Source organism: Camelus dromedarius, chromosome 16, assembly GCF_036321535.1.
Source record: "Camelus dromedarius isolate mCamDro1 chromosome 16, mCamDro1.pat, whole genome shotgun sequence".
Classification (NCBI taxonomy): domain Eukaryota; kingdom Metazoa; phylum Chordata; class Mammalia; order Artiodactyla; family Camelidae; genus Camelus; species Camelus dromedarius.
In genome coordinates, this window is record NC_087451.1 from 11,618,319 (window position 1) to 11,646,239 (window position 27,921).

Below are 27,921 nucleotides of genomic sequence, written 5' to 3' on the forward strand. Positions count from 1 at the left end.
TTCGGCAACAAAGGTAGTGGTAAATTACTCACAGGCACTGAAGAATGACGTAAGGCAAGAATCAAAATTCTGGTGTATATTCTGCTTTCAGATGCTTTGACAATACTATTGCACTGCTAGCTGTAAAGTACAGTAGTGCAATAAAGTCAGAGCATTCGTTAGCAGTAATAGGTAGGAAAGAAACACAAAAGCATCTTGCATCAGTTGAAGCTTCAGTGAGAAAAAAATTTTAAAAAGGGTTGCCACTTTGGACATAAGACATCCAAAACCTAAAAACATTTATATCAGTGTTAAAAAAAAGAATAGGATTTAAAGATCAAAGTGATACTGTTTTTTGATGACTAAAGAATGGTTATTATCCAAAATGAAATATGTATAGATGTAGAAAGGAATTTTGTAAATGGCATTAAGTTTTATAAGTTATTAACATGGATATTGTTAAGACCTTAGGACTGGTATTAACAAAACAGGTTATAATTACTACTAAGGCAAACTTGTGAAAATATTTCTCTTCTGCTGAGATGTGTTGGTTAGCTCCTCCATAGCAATTGATTAGCTGCCATATGAAACAAGCCTTTTGAGAAAGATTATCAAAGAAAACAAATGAAAAGTAAAATAAGGAGTTTCCCAATTTCTATAAACCCATTCTATTTCTCTGGAATCTAAACTATATTACAAAAAGCACTTACCATCTTATCTGCAGAGTTTACAGAGTTCCAGGGAATCAATATGTCCTAAAGAGGACACCATTAGCCCTACCTAACTGAATACTATGGAAGGGGATTTTAAAATTTCAGTTAACCCCTAAAACATCTTAAATATAGGAGGAAGTCATCTCCATTTCCTTCAAATGCAGAAAAATCAAGGAGAAAATAATAATGGGAGGAGATTAAGAATCAAGTTTCCTTGGATTTAATCCAATTAACACCCTAAGCTTTTAACTGGTGAGAAACCATTATAAAGTCAAATGTCAACCCAGAAATAGAAATAGTAAACAGTATTATAGTATCATATTGCAGTATCTTTGGTGCACAATCACTAGCGGCACCACAAAAGGACACTAAAAAATACCAATAATAAGTGAAGGGAAAAAAGTTAGAGAACAAAGATCACCCCAAAATGAATGAGCTTATTCCTCCATTAATAATGTTGATTGATGCAAAAACACTTCCCATTTCTTTCACCAGTCTTTCTTTAAATATCCAGTTCAGCTATGTGGTTGGATTGAGCCTAATAAGAAATGAACTCAAATTCAGGTCAGCTGGAACATGAATGTCTTGACCGCAAATCCTAGGCCACATAACTCAGATATTAGAGTATTTCAACTCTGCTAGCCAAGTATCAGGTTTTAAAGACAAGTATTTAAAACAAATGTTTAATTTTTCTGAATTGGAAGTTAATACATACAAGAAAAAATGATTTTTTTTAAATTAAGAGGATCAGGCTATTTGTCTACAAAATTAAGATAAATTCTTTAGTTTCAAAGTTAATTATATGCATTTTATTTCACTTATTAAATATCTAACATGGGTTCCTCAACAAATTCTTTATTTGAGTAATATAAAACCCAAAATCAGAGGATTGCACAGGAGGTCATTTACCTTTGGAATCTTAGAAAACAAACCAATTCACAGATATAGTATTTTTTCCTAAAGGCACATGGCAAATCTAAAGATAAGATGCACTGTCTTATACCATCCAACCAATACAAAGCAGTAATAATAAAACTTTAATAATAGTTCAAAAACAATTTTTAAATACTAATGATTATAGAAACAAACTAATTTGAAGGGTGGGGGGCGGGAAGCTATGACTAGGTTACTTGCAGGGAATTTAAGAAGACCACCTTCTTCGCTCTCTCTTAAATAGAATTTTTAAAAACTATTCCATCATTCGAACATTTAAAAGTTTAAGAGTCTGCTTACATCATAATTTTCTAAAACTGACTTTTTTCAAGATGTACAGGTAATTGTTTGCCGCGTAAAATAAAATGTGTTCAATCTAGAAAATGTCCTGTGAGACTCTAATGCCAAGTCCAGAAAAGGCTTACTTAATTGGTACCTTAAAATTAAAAGCCAACTTGTAGGGGGGGAAAAACTATTAAAAACAGAATTAGTATCATTTAGCATCTTACAATTAGGCAGAACCATCCATCTGGAAGGAGGAATTCAGAATGAGGGAGAACAACAAGATATTAACTATGTCAGCTGATAGAATCAAACTACAATACTTAACACGTTGGTTCTTTTTCTTTCTTCTTTTTTTGGAAATATAGTTAATAAGAACAAAACTTAGAACTAAAAGTTCATTATTACAGCTTTGGAAAGCTGCAAAAAAATTCTTCCTTTTCTGCAGTCTTTTCTTGCCTTCCCAATCCCCACACACACCCCCTACAAAGAAAATTAAAATTCAAAACATTAGAAGCAACTGAAAGCTTTCAAGTCGATTTTGTATATAAGAGGCACTACAATGCATTAATACATTAGAAGAAAATAGTAAGATATTTCAAGGTCTCACATTTTATGAGGTGAGAATGGTATTCAGTTTCTTCCAGAATCACTACATATTGCAGATACTAGAGAGACTCACGGTTCAGCTTGGAGAGATGAAGAAAAAAGATTTTGGCTTTTATACTTAATCTTGTAATTTAACAACAACAAAAAAAGGATAGGAACTTAATGATGGGTGGGTCCTCCAAATTCCACATTTTAAAGGAAGCCAGCCCAAGCCAAACACTGGTAATACTGAGGGTAAAGGACTGAAGATAGGACAAGGGAACTAAGAAAAGAAAAAAGCGCGGGCGATCAAGCCAGTAGTCTAGAGATGGAAAGGAGAAAATAAAGAAGACAAGCGAGGGAAGGATCCACAGAAAACGAGGACAGCCCTCCAGTTTAGCGCCCTCGAGCAGGCCAAGCAACAGCGGGAGTCCTTTCCAATTATTCGCCCCCGCCCTCTACTTTCACAGTGAATGAAACTAGGCAACTCCAGAGCAGGGGTGCCTTCCACGTCTCAGTCCAGCCCGCGCGCTACAGGAAAGGAGCTCGAGGTTCAGATCCCCATGGCTCACACCTCTCCCCCACCGAAGGACTGCCACCTTCGGGCCAAAGAGAAACTGGTCTAGGGGCTTCCTTGGCTGCTAGGAAGTTGTGCACGCAACTCTAGCAACCTTTCTCAGACTTTCTTAGCCAGCCTTGGAGACTGTGAGCGGTTCAACCCCAAAGGGATTTCTCTCCGCCCCTCTCAGTTTATTCCCCACCCTACCCTCCATCCCTCTTTCTCGGAGCGTGAACGACCTCTCCCCTTCTTGGGACGCTTAGTGACCATTCCAGTCACGTCTTTTGATGGAAATACACGGAACGCCGTCTACATCAGCCACAGCTCCTTGAGGGGTGGAAAGGTGAGGGCAAGCTGCAAGGAATTCCAAAGGCCCCGCACCCTAAGCATCTCCCGCCATTTCCCTCACGAGTTTCCCGGATGTAACCCCTTCCCCTGCGGCGGTTAAAAGAGACCAGGCGGCGGCGACTCCCTTTGGTGCAGGAGGAGGAAGCTCGAGTTTGGTCCAGCCTCCACCGCCCAGGGTTTCTGGCGACTCCAAATTGTGTTCCACCTTCGAGGCTATCGGGGAAAAATAAACTACCCAGTAGATCTCCTTCTCTTTACACTCACCATCAGTTCCAGCTTATCGACCTCCGCCTCCATGTTGAATAGTTGACATTCCTCAGACCGCGGCGGCGCTTAAGCCGCAAACCGTACTAGCACTGAGGGTCCCTATTGGACAGCTGTCACTCAACATTTAGCACTCATTGGTCCCTCCGCTTCACCGGCTCCCGCCCATTGGCGTCTGGGAAACGCCCCTCCGCATGAAACACCTTTTCCAGTTGGGCAAGGACACAAAACGCCACAGGAGGATTGGCTGCTGTACACTTTTTTTTCCCCATTGGCTGCACCCTCATCTCTACTTTCCATTTCACAGTTGGAGTTCAACAGAGAAGAGCTTGCGATTGGTGCAGTCGGAAGAAGAGCCAACCAATTACACAAAAGCTTCCACAAACAGCAAAGGAGACATGACACACCTTTCCTCTTCGGCTTCCCCTCCACTTCGCTCCCGCCTTCCCCTCTATTCATACAAGAAGCGCCTCAGCTCTGATTGGCCGGAGCATAATGCTATCTCAGCCAATCACAAGCCAGGCTGTGCTCCTACGCTACCCGGAGAGCGAATGGTAGAGAAACCAAGGCTATGATTGGTTCCTCCACCGTAAGGTTTTAATTTTGAATTTTTCTTTATGGCGAAGGAGAAGCCACTGCCGGGACTCCATCGAATCCCCGGGCTCTTAGACTAGTAAGTGCAGAGAGATCTTCCTTTGTTACCTGGGCTGTTATTTTCCGTAGCTGGGCTTCTTGTTGCTTGTGTTCTTACGGTTTATGGAGGTGGAAAGTTTGGCTGGTCTCAGAGGGGAGATGGGGCGCTTTAGGGTTGGGCAAGGAGTGCTCCGCCAGGCTCCACCCTAAATCATACTTATATCTAATTAACGCTCTGCAAAATCTGTTTTGGAGCAAAGAATCTGCTTTCCTTTTGCACATCCCTGTACATTTTTACTACTCAAAATGTGGTCTGCGGACCAACAACATCTGCTTCACTTGGCCCAGGTTAAAATTGCAAATTATATGGCTCTACCCAGACATACTGAATCAGAATATGCATTTTAGCAAGATCGCCTCCCCATCACCGTGATTCTTATGCACATTAGAGAGCGTACATTTCTTGACTGGGAGTAGTACTATGTTTCTTGTATAGTCTTAATATCGTCCGATTTTCTTTGAGGGTGTCAATTTTTAAAATGTGCTTTTTTACTATGTGCCTAGCACTCTGCTGGACTAAGCTTTAGGGAGCTACAGTCTCTTTAGAGAAACAAGACAGGAACTACAAAAGCAATGTTACACAACATGAAGTTGAAATTAAATATAAGTACCAGAAATAGCCCTATGGATGTTCAAGAGGAATTAGTTGAACTGGTTATGGAAACTGATTAATTGACTGAAAGCTGTTTGTGGGAGACTGTAAGAAATGGAATTGTTTGGCTCACAAGCCCAGCCAAAAGCTCTTGTGCTGGCAGTGCTGAGAGCCAAGCTCTGATAGTGGAAGTTTACAGCAAATAAGAATTTTATTGCAGGGCACCAAGCAAGGAAGTGTGAGACAAGTCTTAGATCCACTCCAACTTGGTGTCTGAGTTTGGAGTTTTAAAAGGGGAAGAAAAAGGAGCTGGGGTTAATCATCTTAACTATCTAGGTCTCCTTGTCTTTGGTCCAGTGGTCTGTGACCAGGGGTCTTGTCAACATAATCTGTAAAGGTCATTTTATCCCGGAAGATGGGTAACTCAAAACAGCACATAAACAGTGATGTTTATGGAAGAGCTGTGGCTCAAAGCACTGTACCTTCATTACTCATTATTGATTAGGTGAACATGTCATCAGACAGCTATTGGGTAGGCCAAAAGGAAACAAAAACAAAAACAAAAGAACAAAAACCTCGGCATTAGCTTTAATTAAAATGAGTCATATGACTTGGTTTCAATCTGTGTTGCTGCTACAGCTTTGGAAGTGCCCCCTGACCAAAATCACTTTCCATATCACAGGATGGAGTTTTAATAGAAGCAGCAGTGCCAGTTCTTGCAGAGGATTGTAGTTCTTACACTATTATTTATTGCATCTTCCTACTGGTAGTAGTTTTGGATCCATCCTTTAACCATATGAAGTTGTGTTATGTTTTGAAAAACTAAAAACCTCCCTTACCAAGAGATTTTCCAGAATGTAATTCTATTAAAGCAGATTCCTTAAATAAAATGGAGAACCCTTGCTGGCTAACACTTAGCAGATGTGATTTCTTTCGCTCATGCATTTATTGGATGAAACATTATTTAATGCCTGCTATACTCTAGGTCCTGGGGAAACAGATGAATAAAATTCATCCTACCCTTGAAAAGTTCACCATCTAGCCAGGTGACAAACATGCAAACAAAAATTACAATCCAGTATAATAAATGTTACAGTAAGTGCTATAGAAACACAAAAGAGATATTTCAGTCAGTATACATTCCATAAAGACAGACACTATGTTGATCGTGCTTCGAATTGTATCCCAGCACCTACCTTAGTAATTGGTGGCTTATGATCACTCAACAAATACCTGTGAGAAAAAGTACCAGAAGCTGGATGGCTATATAAGTAGACCTGGCGGAGGATACCCCAAACAGGGGGAAAGGCTGGTAACGCTATAGGAAATACTTGGTGTTTGGCATTCCTGAAGTACAAACTGCTAATCATTGAAAGAAAGGAGGCTGCAAAGGACCATTAGAGCTAAATTGTGAAAAGCTTTGAAAGGTATTGTTACTGAATGCAAGTCCGTGGGTGCCCTATGAAGTGAGGCCAAACAAAAGGAAACGAAGTTTGGCTGTGACCTATACAGAGAGATAACTAACAGATAACAATTGGTGAATCTAAATGAATGATATATGAGTGTTAATTATACTATTCTTATAAATTTTCTCAAGGTTTGAGATTTTTCAAAATTAAAAGAGTTGGGGGAAATCGATTATATCGAAAGAGAAAAACAGGAGAGCGCACGGAAAGATGGTGAAGGTAGCTGAAGTTAGAGGAAGTTAGAAGAGGGCTGGTAAGGAGAAGGGATAGGAGTAATTAATGGGAGAAATATTTCTGATTCATGTATATAAATAGTATATATATATTTACTTTATTGTATTCTACAGTGAGTATCCTAATTTCCTCAAGGCAAGTAAAAAGGAAGGAAATGTCTTTTTCAATTTAAAAAAAAAGAAAAACTGCTTAGAGGAATCATGAAAGAATGAGCTTCTATCTAGTGTTAACTATTGTAATCCCACCTAATCTAGAAAAAGAATTTGTCTTTCTCATTATTCTTTTAACCTGGATAAAGATTGCTCTATACCCTTTAAATTGGATAGTTAAACTCTGAAGAGTATCTAAAGCTTTTAATAAAGGAATGATAATAGAACAAGCCTTATCTTGCTCAGTCCTGTCCTGTTTGAGGTAGGAACTCGTTATCTTTCATTTCTAGAAGAGCTATGATTATTGTTGAATATAATGTTAACCTAGGAATTATCACAGACTGCATCTTCCTATTCTGACAGATTTGACATATTCTCTTAATTCTCTGTATGTGTCAATTACTGTGTTTAATTAGAAGGCTATACAAGTAATAATGACCCAGCGCCCAGGACACATACACAAAGAAGAGAGAAGAGAAAATATGATTTAGTTCCTAGATACTTTTCATTAAAAAATAATTTGCAAAATGACGTATATCAGATTATGTAGAACTCTTTAGAAATTAGAATGCATGGGCACTGGAATAATCACCAGGAAAGGGTTAGAAAGAGATGGCCCAGTTTCACAGTGGTGGTATTCTTTTTTTTTTTTTTTTTTTAAATGGAAGACCCTGGGCTAAGCACACACTCTACCACTGAGCTATACCCACCCCCTTGCCAGAGAGTGGTACTCTTTTTTTTAACATTTTTTTTATTGAGTTATAGTCATTTTACAATGTTATGTCAAATTCCAGTGTAGAGCACAATTTTTCAGTTACACATGAACATATATGTATTCATTGTCACATTTTATTTTCACTGTGAGCTACCACAAGATCTTGTATGTATTTCCCTGTGCTATACAGTATAATCTTGTTTATCTATTCTACATTTTAAAATCCCAGTCTGTCCCTTCCCACCCCCCACCCCCTTGGCAACCATAAGTTTGTATTCTATGTCTGTGAGTCCGTTTCTGTTTTGTATTTATGTTTTTTGTTTGTTTGTTTTGTTTTGTTTTTTAGATTCCACATATGAGCGATCTCATGTGGTATTTTTCTTTCTCCTTCTGGCTTACTTCACTCAGAATGACATTCTCCAGGAACATCCATGTTGCTGCAAATGGCATTATGTTGTCAGTTTTTATGGCTGAATAGTATTCCATTGTATAAATACACCACATCTTCTTTGTCCAGTCATCTGTTGATGGACATTTAGGCTGTTTCCATGTCTTGGCTACTGTAAATAATGCTGCTATGAACATTGGGGTGCAGGTGTCATCCTGAAGTAGGGTTCCTTCTGGATATATGCCCAGGAGTGGGATTCCTGGGTCATATGGTAAGTCGATTCCTACTCTTTTGAGGAATCTCCATACTGTTTTCCACAGTGGCGGCACCAAACTGCATTCCCACCAGCAGTGTAGAAGGGTTCCCTTTTTTCCACAGCCTCTCCAGCATTTGTCATTTGTGTAGTAGCAAACTACTACTTTTGAATGATGGCCATTCTGACTGGTGTGAGGTGATACCTCATTGTAGTTTTGATTTGCATTTCTCTGATAATTAGTGATATTGAGCATTTTTCATGTGCCTATTGATCATTTGTATTTCTTCCTTGGAGAATTGCTTGTTTAGGTCTTTTGACCATTTTGGGATTGGGTTGTTTGTTTTTTTTCTTATTAAGGCGTATGAGCTGCTTATATACCCTGGAGATCAAGCCTTTGTCGGTTTCATTTGCAAAACTTTTCTGCCATTCCGTAGGTTGTCGTAGAAGGGTGGTACTCTTATTTTTCCAGGTTGACTGTCAAATACTACTACAACATTTATTCTATACTTAGAAACAAACAAACAAAAAATGATAGTCATCTGAATCCTCTCTCTATAATCCTGACTCCCACCTGCCAAAGGCAACACTATCCACTTTTGTCATTGTTTCTGGCATTTACCTCCCTGTTTCTAAGTAACATAGTTATAATGTGAAGGAAAAGCGGGCTGGGCCTAACTCGTAAATCTAAATTTAACAATTGTCAGATTACTGATCTGAGTTTTACTGGGCTAACTCATAAATCTAAGTTATTAAGTGTCAGTTTGCTGATTCCCTGCTCATGGTTTTTTGTTTGTTTGTTTTTGTTTTTGTTTTTGTTTTTTGCTAGCCAGCTGGAATTTCAAAAAGACATATCTGGCCTTGGAATGGCGGTTTGCTGCCTCCCTGCCTCTGCTTTTGTGATAATACTGCTAAAGCTGTTCCATGCCTATTGGCCGAATACCCCAAGCTTGTAATTAACCCTATAAAACTTCATGCACACGTTTTGGAGGGGCTCAGAGCTTCGGAACTGAAGCCCCTCTGAGCCCGCTGGCGTAATCTGAGTACTCCAACCCTCCGAGTGGTGCTTGTTTCTTGGCTGGCCTATCGTTGCCATAACAATACTATTTCTTTCCCCCCCCCCACAAGGTTAAACAGTATATAAATTTAGACAACTGCTGATTTCCACTTTCTTTCCATCTTCCCAATATACCTATATCATAATTTTTAGTTAAGTAAACATTCAATATTTAAACTATAAAATATTGTGTAACAGCTGAACTATGATTTCGTTTCTTGTACAACTTTTTTTCTAGACATTTTTATACACTGATTTTTTTAAGCACTTACCAGGAATTTGGCCCTAACTTTACAGAAAAACAGTAAACTGCTCAGAATGGCCAAACACACTAGGTAATTTCTTTCTTTGTTTTTTTCCCTACTGAAGCCCTCTGTTACTCTTGCTCACTTTACTAGCTGTGTGTTAAGTCAGGTGTCAGCAAACCACTGTTTTTATAGGTCTCATGAGCTAAGAATGGTTTTTACAATTTGTAATAACTGGAAAAAAATCGAAAGAATAATGTTTTGTGGCACATGAAAATTCTCTGAAATTCAAATTTCAGTGGCCATAAGTAAAATTTATTGGAACCCACCCATAATCATTAAAGCCTTGACTAATGGCTGTTTTGATGCTACACTGGCAGAGTTGAGTGGCTGTAACAGACCAGATGGCTTCCAAACCCTAAAATATTTATTATCTGGCCCTTCACAGGAAAGGTTTGCTGACCCCTACCCCTGGTTTGCTGCAAAGCTGTCTTCCTGGGATTTGTGGTTACCATTATCCTGGAAATTTCCATTATTGATCTTCTTTCTTCACACTTGACTGACTGTAAGTTTGGCCAGGTATAGAATTTTTGGATGATAAACATTTTCCTTCAGAATTGCCGTGTGGTTGTTGAAATCTGAGGTCATTCTGTTCTCAGTCCTCTGTATCTAAATTGTGTTTTGTCTCTGGAAGCTTTTAGAATCTCTTTGGCCATTTTTGGTAGAACCCAAATGTCAATATCTGTAGGTCTCTTTTCTTGGCCAGCCAATTTCCCTGGAGAAGAATCCTCTGATCTCCTCGAGGCTGAATGAGAGGTGTAGGGGTTTGAGGCAGGGAATTAAACCTGGTGCCCTGTGTTTTGGGAGTTGAGAGCTGAGGAAGGGAATTGAATGTCTCATTTTTTGGTTCAAAATCATTCCATGTCTTCTGCATAGTGATAGACACGTGACCATGCTATGCTTGGTGGCCCAGAATTCAGTCCCTCTAGGTTCAACTTCTCCAGAGAATAAACCTGTCCAAGAAATGAAAGCCAGGCTCCAAGGACTGGAGGGCAGACCGTCAAAGGCCTATCCAATCCTTATGAAGACTTCTAATCAGTCCAGTTTAAGCCCTACCCCAATCCTTCAAAAGTACCAAGTGCTTTCAAGTCCTGGATCTTCTCAAAGTTCTGGGACTTGTCTTATTTCCTCCTGGCTTCCCTACCAGGCAGTCAAGCCTCAGCTTTTCCTCTGCTCTGCCAAGTCAGTTACCACTGCTTTCCATTTTCCACAATTTAGTTGATATCTATCATCCACTATAGTGTCTGCACCCATTCTTTGTCCTATGGGTTCATGCCTTTTTTATTTCTTTACTGCCTTTTTATGATGTTTCAGAAGAGAGTAGAGCAATAGTGTGCTAATAAATGTTTAATACATGTACATGCATAATTTTATTATAAATTTGCTGATATTACATACTAATAAAGTATATAACATCATTATTATAAACAACAATAAAATGTATAACACTCTTATAAATTTCATGTAACCAGTTGAGTCTCACTGAATGCTATTATTGATTTTTTTTTAATAGACTTCTTATATTTGTAACCAACATATGGTTGCAATTTATGAACAAGCTTGGTCCTGATGTAAATGTTGGTTGATATTTTCATTTACTCTGGAGTGAGACAAAAGCAAAACACAGAGATTTACATTGGAACTTCACTTCAGTAAGCAACTTCTTTGATGAATCAGATAATGGTTTTCAAATACTGGAATAATATTCCTTGATTTTTTTTTTTGTGCTGTTCACAATGTAACTACTACATACAGGGTACACTTTTAAGTTTAGTCAGACCTATTAACATTTTTTTCATCATTTTCTTGACAATCAAAAAAATAATAAATCAAGTCCTAATTTGTAGTGTTTTGTAGTATACATGGTGTAAATACTCCCATCAAGGCCAATTTCAAGTTTCCAGTGTGAATTGACTGAATGGGGAGTTGGGAAAAAAATAAGAAATTACTATACACCATTCTATAGCATTTTCACAATAAGGTAAAACAAACAAACAAAAAACCTCAAGAGCATACAGCATAGTAAATAATTAGGAATGTGGGACAAACTGGCATCCTTCAAAGTCCAGCAACCCCCATTCCTGGGCTCCCAGATGTCCACCTGCAGTCCCTCAGAAGATAAAGTATGTTCTTTTCTGACATGTGTTTGCCCTGGCAGAATGAATGGCCCTAGGTAATGCCTAATCCCACAATAACTCAGGCTGGTTGGTTTCAACCATGTCTACCTTATCAGAGTCATAAATCCCACTGCCCCTTCACAGATTCTAACTTTCTTACTTCACCTACAACCAGTCAGAAACCTGTGCACAAGCTGATCATGCAGCTCCCTGTGTTCACCAGCCCCTTCCCCATAAAAGACCCTAAGCTTTCACCTTTGGGGCACACAGGCACCTCCCATCTGTGTGGCCCGCTGTTGTCTCTGGCAGTGTACCTAATAAACTTTACTATTCCCCTCCTTTGTCTCTAGTACATTCTTTTATTGCCCACAAACCCAGCCCACCAGATCCCACAAGGAAGTGGTGAGTTTTGTGTACTTGTTTCCTTATAAAATATAAATTATCTAATTGTATAGTTCGTATAATTTAATTTGAACACTAGATTTGTTTAACAACTGACTCACAGACTTCCTAAAAATGTACTAGTTGGTGCCAACCCCAGCATCTTATTGGAGTGGAGGTTAAGGTACAGAGTCACTCCCCCAAGTTGAACCGGATTGTCCAGCTCCTTTTTAAAGTCTATTTTCATAACTGAGAGATTGATAAATACAGAGAAAAGGGAGCAGGAGGTCTGGTCTCTCTGTCCATTTGATCTCTAACAAAAGACTTCAAAGAGAGAGAGAGAGAACAGAAGAGGGGAGGGCTGCAAAGGGGCAGATAGAAGACAAGGGGATGTTACCATGGAAATCTCAGATTCTGGGCATCTCAGTTAAGTCTGTGCTTTGGATAGAGGTTTCCAGTGACTTTTCTTCATAGGCAGTCTTGGTTATGCATTTGATGAGGTTTAACTTCTTTTCCAGGCAACTACAATTTTGTTACTTCCTGAGGCTTTCCTAAATATCTTTATTTCAGAGTATTTTTCTTTTGTGTTACTTTAAGTGTTTTTTGTTTGTTTGTTTTCAATCAATCAATCCTTTAGACATCCCTTGTGTTTAATAATCCCTGCTCAGCCTTCCTTCATAATTTCAGCAGGAAGGGAAAATGGTAAATATAAGTGAAGTCTGCTAACTATTTCTGTGGTATGTCTACCTAGCCTCTAAGAACAATTAAGAAAAACACTCTGTTAATTTGAGGCCTGGCAATTAGTTAAATAAAATACTATGAAGAACCTTTACTCCTAGAAGGGCTGTTGATGTACAGTCTGTCATCCATTTCCATGAAGAGTGCCCTCCGCAAGTCCAGTGCTCTTGGAGCTAAAACCTTTCTTAGTTTTTACAACCCACGCAGGGTTGGGGGAGGTTCTCCAGCCCTTGGAATCTGAAAACTGAGCAAGCCTAGTGCTGCATACCAAGTGCAGGAAGATTGCAGGGTGAACAAAAGTGGAATGAATGTGCATTTTAAAAGCCGATTGTTCCTATTCAAATGTAAGTTTGAAGAGAAGGAGGCCCAGCCCTTGAGACCATTTTTCAGTTCTGCTACTTGAATAAGGACATCTTTGTTCCTCAGGTAGCAACAACGAAAACCAGCAAAGACCCTCTTCACATCAAACCAGCTCGGACTTAATTTTCTTCAGAAAAGCATCTGGATTAAAATTTAAATATACTAGTTAAGTATCTCATAGTGGTTTAAAATAAGCATTTTGAAACACCCATATCTTAGATTTGGAGTCATTGTTATTACATTGTATATCTCCTATTCTACTATTGCACCACAGTGTATTAGGAAGAACGTGGTCTTGGGAGAATTACAAACCTAGACTTCATACTTTATTGCGTTACTCAGGCAAATCATCTCATCTTTCTAAGCTTCAGTTTATTCCTATGTAAAAATGGAAATAAAAATCCTCTTCCTCAGGGAAAATATCCTGCATGAAAATGACTCACTGAGAAAATGTATGTGAAGGTGCCTAAAAGTAAATGAGCATTCAAAAATGGTTAATTTTGTTTCTTTCACTACCAATTCCACCTAGTACAGTTGATGCTCAGTAAATGTTAGTGGCAAAGGAACTCACTTGTTTTTAATAACTTATGTAACCCAGCTATAACCATCTTCTCTGTTATTGTTACCAAACCAAACTTGGGTCCACTTTCCCAACGCACAGCAAAGCTAATCTACTGACACCAGTTGTAGTGAAGGAAGGTACAACATTTATTTGCAGGGCATCAAGCAAGGAGAAAGGGCAGCTAGAGCTCAAAAGACCCGAACTCCTTGATGGCCTTCAAGCAAGGATTTTTAAAGGGAAAATTAGGGGTGGAGGTCACAGGATGTGTGATCTTCTGGTGGACTTCCTTCTGACTGGTTGGTGGTAAGGGAACAGCGTGATGTTTTGGGAATCTTAATCACCAACATTGTGGTTCCAACCAGTCTTGGCTGTAGTCTTAGTTTCTGCACAACTCGAAGATATGCATCACATTGTTATGTATATCCCTTGAGGAGGAACTAGGAGTCCTGTGACTGTTTTATCTCTGGAAGATTGTTTAAACTAACATTACTTTTCCCACTTGACTCTTTTCCTTTGTTTCTGCATACCCTCACCTCTCTAGTTTGTAACTGCTTGAGTCTGCTCTTTGGAACTTAGGGAAGACCTAAAAGACAACAAACAAGGGGACATGGAAGGGCTTCTGTACTGGGGAGGCCCTGCAAGGTCCTGCTTGGGTTCTTTATTTCTTATCTTTTTTTTATTGAAGTATAGTTGACTTACATTGTGTTAGTTTCAAGTATACAGCAAAGTGATTCAAATATACGTGTGTGTGTGTATTTTTTCAGATTCTTTTCCATTATAGATTATTACAAGATTACTGAATACAGGTCCCTGTGCTACACAGTAGGTCTTTGTTGTCTGTCTATTTTATATATAATAGTGTGTATATGTTAATCCCAAACCCATAATTTATCCCTTCCTTCCTTCCCCATTGGTAACCAAAGTTTGTTTTCTATATTTGTGAGTTTATTTCTGTTTTGTAAATAAATTCATTTGTCTCATTTTATTAAGATATCACATACAAGTGATATATGATATTTTTCTTTCTTTGTCTGATATACTTCACTTAATATGATTATCTCTTAAGTCCCTACAGTATTTGTATTTGTATTTCCATACATACAGTGTTTGTCTTTCTCCAACTTACTTCACTAAGCATAATACCATCTAGGTCCATCCACATTGTTGCAAATGGCAAATTTTCATTCTTTTTTATGGCTGAGAAATATTCTGCACACACGCACATGCACGCACGCGCATGTGTGTGTGTATAAAATCACATCTTCTTTGTCCAGTCATCTGTCAGTGGACATTTAGGTTGCTTCCATGACTTGGCTATTGTAAATAGTGCTGCTATGAACATATATTTTTTCAAATTAGTTTTATCTAATTTTCTCCTGAGACATATGCCCAGGAGTAAGGTTGCTGGATCATAGAGTCATTCTATTTTTATTTTTTTAAGGAACCTCCATACCGTTCTCCATAGTGGCTACACCAATTTACATTCCCACCAACAGTGTAGGAGGGTTCCTTTTTCTCCACACCCTCTCCGGCATTTACTACCTGTAGACTTTTTACTGATGGCCATTCTGACTGGTGTGAAGTAATACCTCATTGTAATTTTGATTTGCATTTCCCCTGCTCGATTTCATTATAAAGAAAGGAAAATTCACTTGTCTTAATGAAGAAAAGCCAAACAAGCAAAACAAAATTACAGAGCAATATAATGCCAAAGCCAAGGTGTCTCTAGAGACAGTTTAAATCTGGGTTTAAATTTTCCACCAGTTCAAGGGAGTTCTGGGTTGCTAGTGATGACCTATTTCCTCACCAAGGCAATGGTTACAAGGGTGTGTTCCCTTTGTGATAATTCGTTGAACTATACAGTCAAAACTTCTGTATTTCCTATGTGTGTGTATTATTCTTCAATAAAAAATGTAAAAACAAATTTTCTCTACAGAAATCATGCCCAAGTTCAAGCAAAGAAGAAGAAAACTAAAAGCCAAAGCTAAAAGGTTATTCAAAAGAAAAGAAGCTTCTTACTTTCAGTCTAAGCTGATTACACCTCCTCCTCCGCCACCCTCACCAGAAAGGTAAGGCATAATGTGGAACAGAGAAAATATTAAAAACCTAATCAATTTAGGAACAAGTTACCAGATTGAGCAAATAAAAATATAGAATGCCCAATTAAATTTGAATTTTAGATAAACAAAGAATGCTTTTTGCATTGTCCTGTGCAACATTTGTAATATACTTGTTTCATTTATTTACTTACTTATTTATTTTTTAATTGAAGTATAGTCGGTTATAGTGTATTAATTTCTGGTGTATAGCATAATGTTTCAGTCATACATATACGTACATATATTCATTTTCATATTCTTTTTCATTAAAGGTTACTATAACATATTGAATATAGTTCTGTGTGCTATACAGAAAAATTTTGTCTTTTATCTATTTTTATATGTAGTAGTTTGTATTTGCAAATCTCGAACTCCCAATTTATCTCTTCCCACCCACTGTAATATACTTGTGATGAAAAGAGGGGAATAGGACTAGAATTTAAATCTTCATTTTGGTGAAGTTTGGTCATTTATTCTCTAGGATTCAAGGCTTAAATGTGTTATTAAAAGAGACTCTAAGTTCTATGAACTCTAGGGTAGTAGGTTTCACAATAATATACTTTATACATTTTGTTATAGCTCTCTTTACAGAAAAAATGTGAAAACAAACAGACCCTCAAAAAGCAGTAACCATGACATCATCCTTAACTCCTCTCTCTCCTGAATATTGAAAAAGCCCCCAACTGGTCTTTCTGCTCTGTCTTTGCTCCACCTTCCATGTATTTCAACATAGCAGCCAGAGTGAGCCTATTAAAATAATGTCATATTAGCTCTTCTGCTTAAAATGCTCCAAGGTCTTCTTCTATCAGAGTAAAAATGAAAGTACTTTGTAAGACCCCCCCCCCCCAAAGGCCTTTATGGTTTGACTCACATTATTTCTTCATCCTTTTCCTTTCAGTCTTTCCACTCTAGTCATCTGGCCTCCTTCCTATTCCTCAAACACTTCCAGCAAGCTTCCACCTTAGGGCCTTTGCACTTACTGTTGCCCTTGCCTGGAATGCTTTTCTCCCAGATATTTGCTTTGCTGGTTTCTTTACTTCCTTTTTTTTTTTTTTTTTTTTTTTTTTTTTTTTTTTTTTTTTTTTCCCCTCAGAAGTCACCATCTCAGTGAGACATTCCCTAAATTTTCACCTCCACCCAACATTTCACATTCCCTCTCTCTTGCTTTATCTTTTTCTCCTTAGCATTTGTTCCACTGTCTGACAACCCACATGTTGTTTATTTACTTATTTTTACTTTTCTTTCATGAAACTGTAAATTCTGTGAGGGCAGAGTTTTTGTCTATTCTGTTCATTACTAAATCTCTGATGTCTATTTCTTTACTATTTTATTTTATTTATTACTATTTATTTATTCAACAAATATTTGTTGCATAAGTGAATCTGGAACTCTAGAATTTAATGAAGAATTTGACTTTCAGTAGTCTCTGCTCCTCAGTCATACTATAAAACTAACATTATTTAATTAGAGGCTGTTATTCCAACTGAGGAGTTTCTGCTTTGTTTGGTTTTGTTTTTCCCACAGAGTGGTTATTCCTTCAACAGATACAACCCTTAGCAGAAGCTGGCTGAGACCATCATGGAACTTCAAATTTCCCAATATCAAAGATGCGGTAAAGCTTTGGACAAATAGAGTATGGTCTTTATACAACTGGTGCCAGAACTGCGTGGCCCAGGTATGGGTTTGACAAATGACAAATGTGTTTTCAGCAATACTGTTTTTCTACACACTTGGTATATGTGTGCACATGTGTGTGTGCTCAGGTCAGCCAAACACTCAGGCTAAGCTCACATAAGATGAAACGGTGTGGTCATGTCTGCTTTCACTTTAAAAACATACATCACACCACTTTCTTGTCCTTATCATGTTACTCATTGGTTTCTGGCATGTTTATTTTTGAATCTTAGAGTTTAGAAGTATTGAAAGATTGCATCTTTCCATCCCGTTTCTGCCACCGAGAACTTCATACCCTAAAACAACGGTTTTGCATTTTGGAAAGTGAATTATGCAAGCTCCAGGAAGCCCTGAAGGTTAGTATTATCAAGTGAAAAACAAACCCAGCATTAGGTAAGGAAGGAAGGGGTTGTGCCCCACAGGAATCCCAGTGTGCTTTTACCAGCAGGGGGAGTGGCTACAGGGTAGTGCTAGTCCTGGGCACGTTTGCCCTCAGATCGATTCCTTAAACTTCAGAGGCCCTGCTCTGTGCTGCGGGGTACAGTGGGGCTGACCCCTGCTGGCTACATTTCCCAAGCTCCCTGTCACCTGGCTCCTGGTTGAGCTGGACTAATGGGAGACACTGATGAAAGATTAGAGGGAGGGAGAGGATGGGGTGTGTTTTTCCCCTTTGTTCTCTGTGCTGGGTGATTTCTCCTGTGATGGCTGTTATTGTCTCCCTGACTCCAGCTCCCACTGGGTAAGTCCACCATGTTTCTTGATTCTCTGGGTTAACCCAGCTCCAGAGATCTGATTACACTGTCCTTCTCTTTGTCCCTCTAGCCTCAGGGTGTTCATGGCTTTATGCTGTTGCTCATCATTGGGCTGCCTCACTGTCCCCTGTGTGCTTCTCAGCTCCTCCGTCAGAGTGTAACCAACCTCCTATATTACATGTCCCCTCTTTTAAATACTCAGGGTGGTTTCTATTTTCTTGACTGATATGGGTAGAAAAAAAATGTAAATATCACCGTCTCCAAACTCCCTTAAGCAAGACCCCTGCTTTCAGTATCTAAAACCCAAAGAGTAAACATTGTGCTCATTGATTTGGAGAGAAGGAGAGAAGCTTCTGGAATTACACCCTTGCTTCCAGAATTTGTACCTCAAGATGATCGAACCAGAGGAGGAATGGCAAGTCACCTCACAACTCCGGACCTCAGTCTCTTCATCTGTGAAATGGGGTAGATACCATGTAGTGGGCTGAATGATGGCCCCTCAAAAGATATGTCCAAATCCTAATGCATGGAACCTGTAAATGTTACCTTATTTGGGAAATGAATCTTTGCAGATATATAATCAAGTTAAGGATTTTTGGATGAGATCATACTGCATTATCTGGGTGGACCCTCAATCCAGTGACAGGTGTCCTTATAAAAGAGACACGGAACAAAAAATACACAGAGAAAAGGAGGACAAATGGGACCACAGAGGCAAAGACTGGAGTCATGTAGCCTCAAACCAAGGAATGCCAGTGGATATGAGAAACTGGGAGAGACAAGAAACAGATTCTTCTTTCAGAGCTTTGAGGGAGAGTGCAGCTCTGCTGACATCTTTGTTTCAGGCTTCTAATCTCCAGGGCTGTGAGAGAATGGATTTTGTTTGTTTCAAGCCCCGTGTTTGTGATAATTTGTCATAACAGCCTCAGGAAACTAACATACCATCTTATTTCATCGGGTCATTCTATTAGTTTGCTAGGGCTGCCACAGACTGGGTGGCTTCGACAACAAAAATGTGTTTTACAGTTCTGGAGGCTAGAAGTCTAGGCTCAAGATGTTGGCAGGGTTGGTCTCTTCTAATGCCTCTTTTCTTGACGTGCGTTCTGTGTCTGCAGATGGCCTTTTCTCTGTGCACATGCACCGCTGGTGTCTCTTCTGGATGTTCAAGTCTCTTCCTTTTATAAGGACACCAGCCAGATTGGATCAGAGTCCACCCTAATGGCTCCTTTTAACTTAATCACTTCTTCTTAATCCCTAACTCCAAATAAAGTCACATTCTGAGGTACCGGGGTTAGGGCTTCAGCATATGAACTGGGGTGGGAAGAGGACACAGTTCAGCTCATAGCAGTCATGTTCCAGCCCCTTGATCTTTTTATCAGTTCCTTGAATGTACTATATCCTTGGCTGCATTAAGTATTCTTTTTCCCTCTGCTGGAACTCTCTTCCCCTAGTCACTGTCTGCCTTCTTCACCTGGTAAACCTAAATTCATCCTCGAGATCATGGCTAACTATCACTCCCCTGACCTCTAGCTGTTCATGCTCTCGGGACACTTCACGGCTCTCATTGAAGTATTGTTTTGTTTTGTTTTGAATGTGTTTGTGTATGTTTAATGTATGTCTTCCTCACCGGACTGTCAGTTCCATGAAGTGACAGACAGGGCTCGCAGGTGCACCCACAGTGCCTAGCAATATAGCACATGAAGAAACAAATACATGAATGAATGACTGAGTGAGTGAATGAATGAGCTTGTGATAAATGAGGAAATACTACAGAGCACATGCTATACTGAAAAAGCAGTCAATACACAGTAGCTAAGATTTTTGATGACTCTCAGCCACAAGAACCAAATTAATTTGTTATTCACTTGCCAAATGTAATGTTTTCTTCCAGGCCATCTCAGAAAATTCTTGCTGTCCAAGCTGTGGTCAAAGGTGTCACGTGCATGGTAAACTTATAAATGTGCCTGCATGTGCTCTTCCCACCCTTGGAGACTCCGGAGCTGGACTTCCTCCCTCACTGCCACAACCAGTCAGCCATCCTCCTCCTCCTCCTCCGCCTCCACCCCCTCCACCCCCTCCTCTGCCTCCGCCTCCACCACTCAGAGCACCTTTGCTGCTCAAAAAGTCTGATCTCACTAAAGCACTTCAGGTAAGAAGCAAACGAGTAAAGGTGTGTTTTGGTCAGTGTGTAAGGACTAAAGCCAGGAAGCCTTTGAAGGCTGGGCTAAGGGCTTTGACAGGAACAGCTACCTTTTGTTCTGAGTCCGTATCTTAATTATATCAATTATTATTTAAAAACTCAGTCCCCTGGGAACTCGGGAAAGCTGAATTTAGAAATGAAAGTACTTTTTTTTTTTTTCTCAAGCATAAATGAATGAAACCCAAGCAGATTGGGAGATTCCTGTTGGATTCTTAATATACCTTTTTACCAAAAGGAAAACTTCTCTAGGAAAACAGATTGAAAACAAAGATGGCTTGAAAAATTGTGTTCTACACTGTAATTTGACAGAACATTGTAAAATGACTATAACTCAATAAAAAAAGTTAAAAAAAAAAAAAAAGATGGCTCACTGAGTGAAGTCAGGAAGAAAGAAATTAGCGGATCCTAAAGTACAATGCCATTAAGCTGGAGAAACAGTCTCCATTAGAATTTCTTATCTGCCAAGGGGACCAGAATATTTATGAATCACTAGGTATGGCCCTATTTTTAACAACTACAAATATGTTTGGTTTAAAAATGGCTGAATTAAATCCAGAGCCTGCCCTAATGTGTACCTCTCTGAGTATACTTTTTTGTTGTTTTTTGTCAAGGGAGGTACCTGGGATTGAACCTAGGACCTTGTGCGTGCTGAGCAGGCGCTCTACCACTGAGCTCTACCCCCCTGAGTATACATTCATGCTCCATGGGAACTGAGCCATCTCTTTAGGTAGTTCAGACAAAGCTTCACTTTGATTTGAAGAACTCCAACTCTTGTCGTGTTATCATGACTCCTAAGGAGGATGCGTGGTTGCAGGAAATTAGCCCATGTCTTCCTTACTAGCAAAGCCTTACATTTTGACGAATACTCTTCAGTAGCCTTAGGATCCATGGGTACTAAAAACAGGATCATCCTTGGTAGAGTGGAAAGAACTCAATAGGCACCCAGAGCAAGTAAGAGTTACTTTTTAACTCTGAGTCTTTAAAAACAAGATTTGGGTTTGCATTTGACTGGGTATCCTGGTTCCAATTTGAATTCTAACCTCTCTTTATATTTTAAGGCTGGACCACTAAGAAAAGATGGACCCATGCAGATAACAGTTAAAGATCTACTGACTGTGAAATTAAAGAAGACTCAGAGTTTTGATGAACGGAGGAAGGTAAGATGTCATTGACCATACAAGTGGTACTTCAGCTTTTAACCTCATTGTCCCTTTAGGGAAAACAAGCATAAGTCATATATAGAAGCCATTCTGAAGTAAATATTTTGTTTTATTTGAGTAGTTTTGGATTTATTCAACAAAATGTGTAAATCCCAAAATTATTTAATTAGGCAGTTTTATCTACCAACCATTACTCTGAAGAGGTAGAGATATACTTTGACACTTTAGAATAAAAAGTAAGTGGATATGTCTTATACATATTCGGCACTCAAACAGTCACTGTTTTAGTATGTTTACATTTTGAATGATATTTTTAAATGTGTTTTTAATACTGTCTCATTTTGTGATTAAAGCTTGTACCATCACCAAAGGAAAGAAATCCACTAGTTACTGTCTCTGACCTGCAGCGTGTTACCCTGAAGCCCAAGTCTAAAGTGTTATCAACTCGAGTTACAAACGTCTTAATGTAAGGAACTGCACAATATTAGACTATACTGCTACTTAAAATAATGATTTTTTTGCTCATTTCTAACTTTAAAAGTTACGTATAATCAGAAATGTTTAAAGAAAAAAACCAAAAATCATCCAAATAATCCCATCATTGGCATTAGCCACTATTAACATATTGTTACTTATCGTTCTAGTCTTTTTCTAGGCATATACTCTATTATTTCCATTTCATGATGCTGTCTATTATAAGACACATCATTGATTTAATAACAGATTTGGGGGGAAAACATTGTCAAGAATTTTCAAAGCAGCACAATTTCAGAAATAATAAAATATGAAAACTAGTGTGTCTTAGGATCAATGAAATAGGATATGTGTGTGTGTACCTATGTATAACCATACTATGCATACCTATTTAATGTGCCTTATTTAAAATTAGTTTAAAGCATCATTTTGACTTCAATAGATGCAGGTTATTATATGTGAATTTCATAGATAAAATCCTGTTCTGAGACATTTCGGGTGTTTGTGATTTTTTTTTATTTCTATAACTCTTTAATAAACACCCTTGCCCATCATCTGTGCACATAGCTGAGTTTTTTCCCTAAGATGGATTCGTATATGTGTCATTACTAAGGCAAAAAGTATTACTTATTAGAATCATTATATCACCTTCTGCTCCTCTCAGTATCTACTGCTATTTGTTAATGTAACAATTAGTAACAAATGTAACAAAACTACTTTTGAGGATGTTGCCTACAGAAATGACTGCTTTGCTTTGGGGAAAATGATAAAATCTGGCAAGCTCTGACTTTTGTATCTTTCTCTTATCAGCACTCCTAGTAAAAGCCAGCTAGATCTGCGGAAACTACTTAGAAAAGTCAATGTAGAAAGGTAATCCCCTCTCCTAAATGTATGCTTTCTGAATCCATTTGAAAAGTTGACTTTAAAACATAGCTCCTAATATTTTCAACACCTTTGCAGGAGTCCAGGTGGAACCCCACTTACTAATAAAGAAAATATGGAAACAGGAACTGGGCTGACCCCAGTAATGACTCGGGCCTTGAAGAGAAAATTTCAGGTAAGGCTTTAAAAAAAATTTGGCTCTTTATTCTTCAAGTTCATTTCTTTAGAATCATAATCTAAAGCATCTTTCTTAAAAAGAATGGTAACTTTTAAATAGTTCTTTATGCTTTATAAAGCACTTTCATATTTAGACTTAATGAAATTCTATGAGATAGCTAGGATTATCATCTCCACTTTAGCAATGAATGTCTGGTTTATTAACTACATTAATAAATACTTATTAAGTACTTCCTGTAGGCCAGGCACTGTGCTGGAGTACTAGGTATAATAGTGGTAAGCAAAAACAGACACAGATCTACTGTCTTGGAGTTTTCAGTCTAGTGGGGAAAATAGGCATTAATCAAATAATCACAAATTGTAATAATTTTGCACTGAAGTAAATTCTGTGAAGAAAAGGGGCAAGGTTCTGTGGAACCCTTGGAGGAACTTGATCTAGCCTGGATGATCTAGGAAGGATTCCCTGAGGAAGGTTGAATAGGCATTAACTTGGGAATTGTACCTATGGGGTATGGGGATGAGCCTACCATGGCTGTCACGGAGGAGAGTTCAGGCAAAAAGAACAGCATGTGCAAGGGTCTCATAGCTAGAGGGAGCATGGCCTATCTGAGGAACTGAAAAGTGGCCAGTGTGGCTGTATTAGAGAGACAGGGGTGGAGCTGGAGATAGCAGTCACATCCTGCAGAGCTGATAGGAAAAGGTCTTGGCAGCTTTCTCTTTTGCCACTGACATGTATGATCCAAACACCAAAGTCCAGTGCATCTGCTGTCCCTTGTGTGATTTCTTCCAAGTCATCTCTATCATCAGATCTGTGAGGAGCAGCCATCCTTCCACAACCCCTGCTAGAATGCTGGGGCACTGGGCTGCTGGTCTCTTTGGCTGTGAAGCTTAAATTTCTATCCCTTTCTGGCCCAGGAGACACACCACACACTCCACTGCAGACACTCTCCTACCCCAACACTCTCCCCCCTTTGTTCCCTCGGAAAAAATCAGTGCCTTTTGCCAACAGCTTGGTTTCCCTCTTGCCGACCAGTCTGGCCCTCCTGAGGACCATGTGGCCTTCTTTGGAGATGTGGCCAGATTCCTTTTTCCTCCTTTTGGAGCATCCAGTAGGAGCCTATCCCCAGATCACGTTCCTTGGTGATACTGTAAATTGTGGAGGGGGGCTTGTGGGGAGAAGGCAGAGTCCTCACTGAAGGACTAAGCCCCTTTCTTTCTTTGTTCAGCTCTAGGATCCTTTTTGTCCCTGCCCCATCCGAAACTACTACAGTGGATCGGGTAACGTGGAAACAAATAAGAATATAATGAACGATAAACCCATGTATTGAGCAACAAAACCAAAAGTCACAGATATGACCTATGCCATATGTGGTGCTACCCAAAGTCTGCTTACCAGGAGGATATCTTGTAAAAACTGTTGTTAGACATGGAATAACTGTTCCCACTCCTTAGACTTCTTTTTTCCTCTAACTCTGAAACAACTGTATTAGTTAAGTCTTTGAATTGGCTGCAGGTAACAGAAATCTCAATGAAGTGGCTTAACCAAATGGGGGCTGATTTTTCTTTTCTTTTCTTTTCTTTTTTTTTTTTTTTTTTAGGTGGGGGAAGGTAATTAGGTTTATTTATTTTTAGAGGAGGTGCTGGGGATTGAGCCCAGGACCTTGTGCATGCTAAGCATGCACTCTACCCCTTAAGCTATACTCTTTCCCCCAGGGCCAATTTTTCTTCTCTGCATATTATCTTAGAAAATACATGGTACGTAACGGGTACCACAGCTTAACCATGTCATCACTGCGCTTCTGTCCTTAATGTGTGGCTCTTATCCTTATGGTGTAGAATGTCTGCACTTCCTAAAGTCTCAAGTCCACACTGTAGGCAAGATAAGAAGGGCAGAGGGCAAGAGGGTGTGTCAGCTAAGCTACCCTTCATCTCTTTAAACAGGTGATATCCAGGAACTTCTGATCATATCAGGAGAGCTGGAAAAACTGGTTTTTAGAATCTGGATGCATTGCTGCCTTGCATAAAATCTGGGTTCTGTTAGTGAGGAAGAGGGAGAGCTGTGCCAGCCACAGGAACATAATTCACATTATAATTAGGACCTTTTTTTTTTTTCCATAGCTGGCTCATCCTAGAAGCCCAACTCAAACTCTGCCACTTGCTACAAGCAGCTTTGATGAACAAAACTGATGCCAACTCTGCCTGATTCCATGTAATGGTCCATAAAATATACAGAAAAAACTACTCCAGCCCTTTTTTTAAAAATGTAGCTGGGTATGTATAATTATATTAATATATAACTCATTTGAAGAATTAAAATATGAATGGAAACTATATATACTGTAATATGAAGTGGGTATTTGGATATTTTCTAGTTTATGTGATCAATGAGAGAGCAGATGGGAAAATGCAATCCCCAGAGTGATGTTTATCCTGTAATTATCCAATTTAGGTTGGAGAGGTTCTTCAAGTTTAACTAGATAACTAATTTGTACTCTATAAGTGCAGTTACGACATTAAGAAAGTAACCTGGTGCCCGTTCATCGTGGGTATTCTCAGGTAATTGAAAAGTATTTCAGCCTGTAATGCTCATGCATTCATTAAGTGCTACAAAATTGACCAATGAAAAAGATCCTCTAGATTTTATATCTGCTCACTCTAAGCATTTATGAGATAAGACCATTCCCCATCCAAACACAACTATTCCAAAAGGATTTGAAACAAAAGGTCCCCTGTGACCTTAAAAATTAGAATGTATCATTTCTAGTTTCTTCTATAGATGGTTACATTTGGCTCACTAAAGTCTGAGATATTCCTCGGTTCACTATCTGCTACCCACTTTCCTGCAGCTAAATATAAATTTCATAAAGACCTCAACATGAATCTTATATTTTCCACAGTGCCCCACCGAGGATTCTCTTAGGTCCATAGCAGGTTCACTGTAAGACTTGACTCCCTGTCCTCAACAGCCTGTTAGTTCAATAACAGTAATCATGCACACCTCACTGGATTTTGTTTTTTTCCTGCCAGTACAAGGTTGCCAGATTTAGCAACCATAAATACATAGCACCTCATCAAATTTTAATTTCAGATAAACAAGTAACTTTTAAGTATAAATATGTCCCATAAAGTATAAGTATGTCCCAGATATTTCATGGAACTTACTGATACTAAAAAATTATTCATTGTTTATCTGAAATTCAAATTTAACTGGACATCTTATATTTTATTTGGCAACCCTATCAATCAGTCTCCTACAAAGTTGCCAAGTATCTCTGGGAGCCCCCAGTTGGTCAGACATGTCTACTTAGCATCAGATACTACTGCAGCTTCAGTCAGAACCCCTATCACTAATGTGCTAAATATCCTGGAGGAAGAGGAACTCTCATTAGGGTGAGTGTGACTTTGAAGGCACAGGATTAGCTTTGATGCTGATAACTTTGACTGCAGTTCCAAGAATAAGGATAGCAGCTCCTCGTGGAGAGGAAACAAGGGGTTTCAGATTTTCACTGAACTTTCTAGCCTGACAGGAAGCAGCTACATAGATAATATCCTTAAAATATCCCCTGATTAGCTTAGGCTAAAAAGGCATTTTAGCAATTTCCCAGAAATGCACGTATTTCCTCAAATAAGTATAGTTTTGAGATGCCAAATAGAGTGTTATGGAAAGTCACCAGACTGGAAAGCAGACCTGGGGGCAATGTTTTGTTTTTCTGAGATCTACATTCATGTTTATATTTGTGGATGAAAATTAAACAGCTAATGAAGTTAAGAGATATATCTGCTTCTAGTACAAAGAAAAAGTTTTTAAAACCTGCTCATTACATTTATATTATGTAAAATAAAGGGAATGATCACTGAGAATAAGACAGGTTTTTGTAACAATATTTTATGGGGCATTTGTAGTATTTATAATATTAATAAACCACTGTGTATTTGTATCAATTTAATTTAAATGATTTGATCTTTCTTTTGAGATAAAGATTCATTTAAAAAATAAACTAGCAATCCTACAGATAAACATTTGTAGAGCTGCTGTTACCATTGTACCAGTATTAAAATGTGTCCTACCTTACATCTTTTACTAATTTTTATGACAGGTTTCATCTTGTACCCATTTGAGAATCCTGTAATTGCTATGGCTTCATTAAATTGTTGCTATCATATGTTTCCAACGTTTATTTTGAGACTGAATGTCAACCAGAGAATATAAACAACCAAGGTACATCTGGTTATGTTTCTAAATAAAGAAAAATACAAAATCTTTGGTCTTTCTTTTTTTCAATAGTTTTTACTAGAAATACAACATACAGAAGAGCACATAAGACATAAATATATAAATTAGTAAACTTAAAACCCTCATGTAACCCCCAAGAAAGGGACATTTAAGTGTCTTTAGAAGCTCTGCCTGTTTCCCTCCCTTACCATAATCCCTTTACTCAAGAATTAACTACTGATCTGCTTGCTTTTCCTTGCTTTTACCCTCTAAATATGCAAGCCTAAACGCTATGGCTTATTATGCTTGTCTTTGAATTCTACATAAATAGAATCAACATTACGTATTCTTTTGTTTCTGGCTTCTTTCAATCTACATTTATATTTAAGCTTCAACCATATTATTGCACAATGCTATGTATCATTTATTTTTGATGTATGAGTAGAGTTATTAATTTATTCTGTTGTTAATGGACATTAGGGTTGCTTCCAATTTTTGGTTATTATGAACCATGCATGCCATTATGAACATTCATTTGTGAACGTACATTTGTGCAAGAGTTACTTTAGTGCGTATGTCTAGGGGTGGAACCGCTAGGTTATAAAACACCTATT

The 27,921-nt window shown here is 38.5% G+C and overlaps 2 protein-coding genes across 2 annotated transcripts in view; one reads left to right on the forward strand and one right to left on the reverse strand.

Moving 5' to 3' along the window:
• The window catches only part of SKA2 (spindle and kinetochore associated complex subunit 2), a 28,743-nt gene extending 24,963 nt beyond the window's left edge, over nt 1–3,780 (reverse strand). Inside the window, exon 1 of the mRNA XM_010990429.3 lies at nt 3,667–3,780. Within this exon, the coding sequence (XP_010988731.1) occupies nt 3,667–3,699 (33 nt within the window). The 5' untranslated portion in view covers nt 3,700–3,780. The remainder of the gene's footprint in view (nt 1–3,666) is intronic.
• Nucleotides 3,781–4,286: 506 nt separating this feature from the next.
• PRR11 (proline rich 11) lies at nt 4,287–27,353 on the forward strand. Its single transcript, XM_010990430.3, has 10 exons — nt 4,287–4,339; nt 15,613–15,745; nt 17,300–17,450; nt 17,683–17,805; nt 20,093–20,350; nt 21,460–21,558; nt 21,915–22,027; nt 22,846–22,905; nt 22,996–23,092; nt 25,213–27,353. The coding sequence occupies exons 2-10, from the start codon at nt 15,618–15,620 to the stop codon at nt 25,279–25,281; spliced, it is 1,098 nt and encodes a 365-aa protein (XP_010988732.2). The 5' UTR covers nt 4,287–4,339; nt 15,613–15,617; the 3' UTR covers nt 25,282–27,353.
• Nucleotides 27,354–27,921: the final 568 nt, after the last annotated feature.